The 9,520-nt window shown below is 47.6% G+C and overlaps 1 protein-coding gene across 2 annotated transcripts in view; it reads right to left on the bottom strand.

The window, feature by feature from the left end:
* Positions 1–3,060: 3,060 nt before the first annotated feature.
* LOC144141069 (atlastin-2-like) overlaps positions 3,061–9,520 on the bottom strand; it is a 31,818-nt gene continuing 25,358 nt past the window's right edge. For both annotated transcript variants that reach the window (XM_077672577.1, XM_077672578.1), the window contains 3 exons: positions 6,023–6,221; positions 5,731–5,954; positions 3,061–3,290 (listed from right to left, as the gene is read on the bottom strand). In XM_077672577.1, coding sequence (XP_077528703.1) covers positions 3,252–3,290; positions 5,731–5,954; positions 6,023–6,221 — 462 coding nt within the window. In that variant the 3' untranslated portion in view covers positions 3,061–3,251. The remainder of the gene's footprint in view (positions 3,291–5,730; positions 5,955–6,022; positions 6,222–9,520) is intronic.

Below are 9,520 nucleotides of genomic sequence, written 5' to 3'. Positions count from 1 at the left end.
GTTACAAAAACCTTTGAAAGGTTACAAAAACAGTTTCACTAACTCCTTACATACGATTACCAGAAATCGCAATGCCTTCTGGAAAAGCCGGCAACCCCGAAAGCGTGGAAATTATTTTCGCCTTGCATTTCGCTGTTGTTGGTTATTTGCAGCTTGCTGTTCCCTTTGTTCGAAACATTGCTCGATATAGAATGTGATGTTTAACACCGAATATACAGGATCCGCACAGGACCGGCTTCGCAAGGAATGGAATGACGCCGGTAATGCTTCTTCTGCAGCAGTATAAAAATAGCATTCTAAATGACGCCTTGGGCAAGTTTAGTCCACGTTTACGGCTTCCATTATGATATAAAGTTACGCACACACAAAGTATTGTGCGGAAAACCATCAAAAGTCAACCGAGCGCAAAGAAACAGTAGAGCGAGCGAGCCCGAGTGAAAGAGAAGACAAATTCGAGAATCCCTAAGCTGACGTCCCGGAGACGAGCTTCGCAGCGCCGCCCGTGGTCGGGCTCACCGCTATTAGGTCCTTTTCCCGACGCCCCTCGTTAGCTTACGGTCTATACTGCCGGAACCGCTACCCATACATTAATACCCTCTTTATGGAGGTGGACTTTACCGCGTCTCTTGGCAACCTAAAAAGACGCACGTCGCCACGCCACGGCGCAATGAACAAGACCCTCAGGAACGTGGAATCTCGCGCCATTGAATGCTTACCACAATATATCAAAGGGTAATGGGAAAAAGTTAAGGCACCTGCGCACTGGAAATATTCCGACATTACTGTAATCCCTTAGAAGGTCAAACTCATAGCTTTTAAAAACCTTAGTCCTATCGCAACGACACGATGCGTAGGCAAGCTACTTGAACACATGGTGCGCAATAGGCTCGGTCATTAAATCGAATACTACGCTCACGGTCCCCACAACAGTACGGCTTCCGCTCCAACCAGTACACTCGGATATACGCCTGGAAATGATACATCCTGGCAATCGCGTAGAACGAAATACATTTCGGAAGTATTATACGCTACCCAGAAAATAAAAATAAAAGGAAAGAGACTGCGGCGAGTGCCCGAACAATATATATATATATAATTCTTTCTTCAAGCATAAGTTTCGGGAGGTGTTTTGACACCAAAATAACGCTTCCCCCCTGCCCGTCTACACCCCGGTATTCCAAACAATCTCAGCAATAAACACAAACAAGCTATTTTGGCCTTCGACACAAAGAGTTCCTTTGGTATAGATAGACCGTGCTGTTTAAAAGGCCTACAATCAACCCATCGGGGTCTCTGCAGGACAAACCGCATAAGTACAATTGTCGTCAAAAATCTTAGAACAGACAAACTCCCTACACTACCAAGTGGAACCCGCAGGGTTCTGTAAATCTCCGTTGCTTTTTAGTCTCGGCATAAGAGACCTCCCAGCGCAGTTCAGCAATATCCCAGACATCAACCAGCGTATTGACGCAGGTCACATCGCAATATGGATCCTCACGGCCTTTGCCGACACACAGTAAGACGCCCTGCAAGAAGCAACCAAAAACACACGACAGCCCTTTGGCGAATTTGGCCTGCATTGCACCTCAGAAAAATCGGAGTCGCTAGCAAAACAAACAAGAGGCCGACCATCGGTGCTAACTCCCGACATAGAACTTCAACCTAATCCCAAATGTCAAAAATCTCGGTCTACTAGATATCACGGTACAGGAATAGAGCGCCGCATGGACTGCAAACCACCATTCATAAGGTTTTAAATCTGATCTGTCAAATAATCTCCCATCATTCTTGCAGCCAAAGCGAGATAAAAGACATTTAACCTCTTTTATCAGTCTCCCAAAGTACCTGCCAAGACTTCCCAATTGGGCTCAAGGACTACCGGGCGATCTTATGATTTGGACACCTGCTAATTCAGTCCTGTAAGGGAATTCGGCAGCTCATGGCGTAGCCCAAGTTCGTACGCACGGCGTGTCTCCTGGCCATGCAGCCAGTACTTCCATGACCCCAAAAGGCAATCTTAAGCCAAGAAGATACTGTGACTGCCGGTTTATTACCGCTTCGATTGGAGAAGCTTCCCGCCTCCACGCGTCAAGACGCCTCGCAAAGAGATGGTTATCGACCGACAGCTCCTGCTCAACACATTGTTACAACGTACATTACTACGCAACGTACACCGGACTATATACATACAATAAATTATGCCGAGGGCCAAGAACTCTCGACCACATAATGTTGTAGGGTCGACCCACACGAACCATTGCCTCAAATCTCAATCTCTGAGTCGGATGGCCACCCAGCGATACTGATGATGATGATGATTCCTATTGGTTTCCCCTTTGAAGCGGGGTGATGACATGTCATCTTACCAAAAAGGACTAATATAACCATGTTTTACACTCTTGGTTTAATACTAGTGCTGCTTAGGGCAGGCACTAAAGCTTATTAGGCCCGAAATACTTTCGTTTCCCTGTTACAGGTGGTAACTGTCCTAGGCAATATTTCCCTCTCTGCTTTTCGTCCACCAGCATTCTAATCTTCTTTTCGTCCCCTCGACAGCCTTGAAGTTAACTTCCTCTCTGATACCCTTAAATCCTAGGGCTTCTGAAAGCCCAATATTCCCTTCATGTAGATTTGGATGGATACCCTCACATGCTAACACTGTGTGCCGCATAGTTTCTGTTTCTTTTCCGCAGACCACACATACCCCATCATTTTGTGAATACTGCCATTACAGAATCCAGGCTTCCCCGTCTGGCGAGGCTTCCACTTCGTGGTCAAGATTTTTTACTTCTCCAATAAACGTTTATTTCGCTCCTCCTTTACTTATTTTACATGTTCGATGCAAATTCACTTTGTGACTGAATATCTTTATAGGATGGGTAAACAGAATTTTATTCGCCAGATGGTATGCAAATACGACCTTTGAAGTAAGACTCGTCAATCAGATAGGGCGTCGGCGGCACTTCTAGATGGACAGTCTCACAGGCTACTGAGCCGTAGGCCAGCCTCTAAAACAAAACCGGTGGTACAATGTACTGCCAGCTGAACAATGAGCCCGAGTTACAAATAAATGTAGATATTTATTACTGCAAGCAATTTTTGTTCAGAGGAACAGTGCGGAATTCAGCATTGGTTGCGTCAGCCAAAGCTGAAACTTGTCGTGGCTTGCGTTTCAATGTGTCTCGGGTTGACATTTTCTAAGCAGAGAGTGCTTGCACTGCTACTGATTCTTCTTCTTGGGGGCTTCTTCCTCACTGTCTCCCCGACCTCTTCTTTTCTTCTGTACGTACCTAGAGAAAAATGCAGGAAAAGCAGTTGTTGTCGTCCCGAAATGGTGGGTATACTACCGGCACTGATTGATTGGACTCCCCATAATGAGCGCACGATTGTTTATTTATTAAGGCATTACTTGAAAGCAGCGGTAATTAGACGAGAAACGGTTCAGACTGAAAGGGCTGCAATCGCAATTTAGTAAAATGGATTCCGTCATTTTCCCTATGTGTGGATCTTGTAAAGTATGCTCACAAAGCGAAAAAAAAAATGTGTGCGACAAAGAAAGGGCGTCCTTATGCACTGCGGCTTCTGTATGTTCCAATGGAGAACACATCACCAGCGCAAAACAGAAGCAGACATGACGATCGCTACAGTTGAGCTGCAACCTGTCGATCGTACTGTGTGATTCGTTCTTGGTCCGTGGCTTTTTAAGGTAATGATATGTTCTCAAGTCAACATCACCTAACCCAACTGTAAACCTTAACTCTTACAATGGAGGTGCGGGAGGCGCACTCACCAGATAGACCGAGTACAGCCGTACGGAGGGGAAGTTAGCTTAGGCATGCCTGGATTCCTCCTTTACCGGGTTTTGTTTCTTGAAAAACAGCTGAAAGCTAAATTATTGGATGTTGTGAAACTTAAATTCACAAATATTTGCGGGCGTAACCTCAACCTAGGTGATTAGGTGCGGGACGGGGAGGTCTGTAGAAACATATAACAACCTGAAGACCTTTAACATGCCACCATTCTTTTACCCACCAATGTTTCCGTTTTCGCCTCTATCAGAAAAACGGCCAGCGGGGCCTTGATGGAACCTGAGTCTGCGTGCTCAGCATCCCAAAGCCATAGCAAGTGCCATTTCTTCTGCTCCAACCCTCTCGATCCATGCTGCTATTTCCGCTTTGAGACGCTAGTAGTGCAATTTAAAGCAAAATGTTCAAATACCCCCCCCCCCCCCCCCGACTACAAGGTCGTGCGTGTGCTCATGTTGGTGCCTGCTGTGTACGCAATTGGCTGATAACACAATCTTTCGGGAGACCGCTGGTAGTACACTGATCCTCAGGAGGCACCGTTTACCCGAGCGCAATTGACCTGAGTGCAAAGGAACACTTCTCGATCCTAAATCAGGCCTTTGAATATGTAGCCATGGCTACACATTTTGTGTGTAGCCATTTATAGCCATGTGTAGCCATGGCTACAATTTGACGACGGTGCACCGTCGTCAAAGTGGTAGAAACGGCTATAGGGACAAAATGACGCAGCTTGCACGAGTGGTGCAAGCCTCGAGATACAGCGGAGCTGGGTGTTGACTTTGTTTCTCCCAGTTCTGATCAGTTCTGCTAGGTTTTGTGATGTTCTTGCTAGGTTAGGCTAAATGTTGACGGGTGAGGCCAAGTTTGGCAGCATTTTACGAGGCCGTTGCGGTTGCTTCCCCACACTGACAGCGGATCGGAGGGGCGAAGAAGCTAAGTGGACCCCCATCTCCGCTGTTTCTCCCTACTCGTGCAGTACTATACTCGGTGACAACTGAAGAACGGCAACGATGATGATGATGATGATGATGATGATTCCTATTGGTTTCCCCTTTGAAGCGGGGTGATGACATGTCATCTTACCAAAAAGGACTAATATAGACATGTTTTACACTCTTGGTTTAATAATAGCGCTGCTTAGGGCAGGCACTAAAGCTTGTTAGGCCCGAAATACTTTCTTTTCCCTGTTACAGGTGGTAACTGTCCTAGGCAATATTCCCCTCTCTGCTTTTCGTCCACCAGCAATCTAATCTTCTTTTCGTTCCCTCGATAGCCTTGAAGTTAACTTCCTCTCTGATACCCTTAAATCCTAGGGCTTCTGAAAGCCCAATATTCCCTTCATGTAGATTTGGATGTAGAACGGGAGTTGCCTCTGTGCCTTATCACCGTAGCCGGATGTTACTCCGCGTGGTGCAAATAGTGCGTTACTGAGAATATTTTGGACATGACGCGAGCCGTCTTCGTGATTTTTTGGACCAAACATGCCTTTAAACTACTGCAGCGACGACAAACAAGCTACGTGAGAAAAGGCACACGATATTACAGATTCATAGCAATCTCCTTTCAAAAGGCGCGCGCCCGTTGACATCCGGGTCCGTCGCCTAGGCGGAGTGATATCGTACATGAGCTAATGCCATTCTTAACTTGTTCCCGACTATAGTGCAAATCGCGCCAATTTTATGCGTTTCAATAGCTTACAAAATTATACCACTTTTAAAATGTTATAGTAAGGCGTGCGCATGAACATGTACCACTTGTGGTCACATTCGAGCATGCGCGAAACCTGACTTCACTGATTTAATATCATATCTGCGGTGGCGCACCCTTTACAGCAGTTTTTTCTCATTTTTTCTTGCTAAAGCCACCCTACCGAGCTCCAGCTTAAGAATCTCCGACCATGGCCAGACAATTCAGGAGAACTTACCCCGTTGTCGCCCACAGAAGAGAGGGAGACGTGTTCCCCACCGGTCACAGTCAGGGGCAGACCCATGTCGACAGAAGGGGCTGTCTCACCAGCTTCTTTAGCGGCAGTTTCACCGGATTCTTCAGTGGCAGCTTCCCAGGCTGCTTTAACAGCCTCCCAACCGACTGCGGTAGCAAGAGCTCCACCGACGGCTTTAGCGTAAAGTGCACCGGCTGCTCCCGCCACTGCGGATACAATTCCGGAGCACTCACCCAGTTATTGCGGAACAAACAACGGATTATGGAGACCCTACCTGAGAGAGCTCCACGAGCTAATGCGGCTACTGCGACGGCTGCTCCTGGTAACCCCCCTGTTAAGGCTGTCGCGGCCATAATGGCGACTCCCGTAGCCGTGGCGACCGCAACAGCCTTTGCACCCGAAGCGTTTGCGTTTGCTGCCGTCCGAGCAGCCTGGTTGCGCTGAGAAATGAACTCGAACGACTCGCTGATCATCTGCGAGACAAGGAAGTTCGCTGCAACTAAACGTTGCCCCATCGGCCCATTTAGTCGCGATGGGCTGATTGTTGGGGCTTTTTGCGCACTACATACATGAAAATAACCGGGCTCGGTGACCCGGGAGTGCCTCTTTATGATGGAGAATTAGTGCATAATGGCGAGAATTTTTACGGTTAGTTTCTGGTCTTACCCTTAGGTCTTGCTGTTTGCTTGTGGCAGGAGCTGGCGGCTCGTCGTAAAAGTGTCCTCGGAAGGTGGACTTGATTGGCCTTGATTGAACTTGAGGAAGAGACTGCTGTCCTTACTCTTTTTATTAAAGGGGTACTGACGCAAAATTTTGAAGGCGAGATAACTTCGGAGATAGATTGGTCTTAACGCATATACATCAGCTGCAAAATATCAGCGGCGAATACAGCCTAGAACATATTTAAAATCAATTTTAAAGTTGGGAAACGCAATCGAGCAGCCAGCAGAGGACCACGCGCAATCGACATCCCGCGGATATTGTGTAAATAAACAACATCCAAACACGTCACGAGTTTGTGTTTGCCACTTCCGCACTGCCGGCGTTCTTCTCCGGTTCGCCCGTCTCGCCGCTCCAATCGGAGGGCTGGAGGGCGGAGCTTCTGCTCTCGAGAACGAACGACCCGATCGTTGGCGGCGGAGACGCCGTGATTTCGTCAGCTCATCGGGCAGCTGGCCGCGACCAAAGTTGTACAGCGATTCGAGGCAGTCTGTTTCTGTTACTTTTCATTTAAATTGGATGCGAAAACACGTCGGAGACACAAAAAGCCCACTGAGTGAGCCGCACGGTCGCTGTGCAGGTGGCGGCCACGGCCTCGAAGCGGCCCAGGCCGGCGCAGGTAGCTAGAGTGATAGCTTGTTACCGTTGCACAAAATTGACCGCAAGTCACAACCATGGCAGCTTATATGAAAAAGGAGTTAATGATGCGATGGCGGGTTGCATTAAAAATTGTCATCTGCACTGCTTACGAGAGCGGCAATCGAATATCCGGCGCAGTGCTAAGCCGAACACATCTGTAGGCGAACCTGTAGGCAGACCGACCGGCTGCTCCTAGCGCGCGTCTTGCCACCCACTGTTTCGAGCGTCGCGCGTCGTTCTTTAGCCGCGGTAGCATTTGCACCTGAAGCGCCTGCGTCACGTCCACGGTCGCTTTTTAATTAAGCGGCTCACGAGATCAGTACATGGGGGCATATGCAGAAACTACCGGCGATGCGGATTCGACAGTGCTACGGCAGCTCTGCTCTGTGATATCCCTCCGACGGTCACGTGGTCAGCTTTGTTCACACAAAATACATCGGTTCGCGGCACTCGCTGAAACCGAAACTAAGACTGGCCGCATTGAAAATGCCTCTAATTAAAAACCGTCGCACGCTGAAGCAAATGAGGTTTCTACAGGTCACTAGCTACTTATCCCGACAAAAAAAACAAGATGCAAAATTTTTGTGTCAGTGCCCCTTTAAGACGAAATCAATATCAGTCTCATTGTAAGGTTTACCTTTATTGACTGCGGTATCGGCACGTATGATGCGAAAGACCACGTGAATCAAAGAAGGCCCAAAGGAAAACAAAGTTGGCCAGCAGTGCATAGTGATGAATAATCGATACCAAAGTCACTACAGATTTTTTATTGATAGTAAAGATTGGCATGGTATATTAAGATGGGATCAGTTGAATTAAGGTGGACGATGATGCATTAAGCTGGGGTAAGGTGGATAAAATAAAAATATGAAGTAGTGATTGATAGCGATTAACAGTAATAATTAGTAACGTGGGATAAAGGGGGTTCAGATCGAACAATTTGGTTAGCTTAGATTCAAGTAAATTAAGATAAGACGTTAAAATTACTTGTCCGCTGGGTCGTCATGTGGACGTGTATAAAGAAGGTACCCGTGAAAATAGTGCGCCGGGCTGCTACCTTCAACACAGGTAAAAAAATCCCGCCATCTCCACGAAGTTAATGATGATGAGAGGGGTGAAGCTAAAATGCTTATCGGTAAAACCGTGAAACATTCGCCCATATATATAAAGACTAGACACGTCAAGCTTTCCACCGCTCCGTTAACAAGCTCGTCGACGCCGTCGATGTTTGTGGTGATTATGTAGGGCTTGTTCGAGTCGATGAGAATCTCCAAGGGTAAGTTGGCGAATTCGGTGTGTGACATTTTAGCCACCTTGGCCGTCGCCTTCTGCTCACCGTCTTGTGTCGCGTACCCCCGGTACGTGCCTTCAGCTCGCAGGCGACGAACGACAACCTGTTCTTCCTCCTCTCCTCCTTGTTGGGTATCAATGAACGCGTTGAACGTTTTGGCCTCTTTGTCCTATCTTTGGATGGCCAATCCTTAGGGGGATCCTCCCACAATCATCATCATGGTGCCGTGTATAGGGACCGGGCAGCTGGACGGGTGGCGCCACCACTCGGCGCTCCCCTCGTCAGTGGAATGAGCCGGTGAATTGGACTACACAGCCTCCCGTTGTTTTTGTCGTGTTTGCTTCGGTGCTTTGAATGTTTTGGTGGTGTTGTGAGCGTATATGTGCGGTGAAACAAAGTCTAGACAGATGTGTTGGGTTCTTATATGCAGTAATGACTACGTAAACTTCCCGGACGCTTCTAAAGTTGGGTATCGGCTGCAATTGCATGAGCGCTTTTTGCAGCGATCTGCGCATGGCTCCGCACGAAACTATTAGTAGTAGTCATTTCTGCCACTTTAAATTATCTTCACTGGTTTCAATGACTGCGGTTTCTACGCCAGCCTTAGCGCTGGGATACCTCGATACGTGTGCTTTGAAGAGAAAGGCACTTGCGTACGAGATGGATTACCGTGTAGCCGCAGAAATGTTGCGGTAGTTTACATTTACTGTCTGTAACGTGAGCTTTGTGCCTTCTGTTTTGGTGAGTGACACTGTGACAGCATGGGAGCCTGAAAGCCGAAATGGAACTCCTACGTTTGTGGTGGTCATTTTATCAAGAGCCAAAGTTATTTACCAACTTAACAGCCCAAGCTACAAACCATCCACCATCCCTCCTCCCCTTGCCGTTTTACCACCTGCGTAGAATAAAGGCTGGCACCAGTAGTTAAAAATGTGGCAGCGTTAACGTCAGCCGGTGTTTTTGAATGCTGAAGTATTCTTTACAGAGTTACTAAAAAAACCGTGTAATGCCTGGTGAAGACACCAAAAACGCGCGATTAGTTGCCTCAAATATGGGTGCATCAGCCCGAGTCCTCCAGCACAGACACATTTCCGACACGCTGGACAAAGTTTAGATTTAGAG

The sequence above is a fragment of the Haemaphysalis longicornis genome, unplaced genomic scaffold (assembly GCF_048455015.1).
Source record: "Haemaphysalis longicornis isolate Haplotype H1 unplaced genomic scaffold, Haemaphysalis longicornis Haplotype H1 scaffold_6, whole genome shotgun sequence".
NCBI lineage: Eukaryota > Metazoa > Arthropoda > Arachnida > Ixodida > Ixodidae > Haemaphysalis > Haemaphysalis longicornis.
The sequence above is the reverse complement of the archived record's forward strand: the minus strand, read 5'-3'. Positions and strand labels throughout refer to the sequence as shown.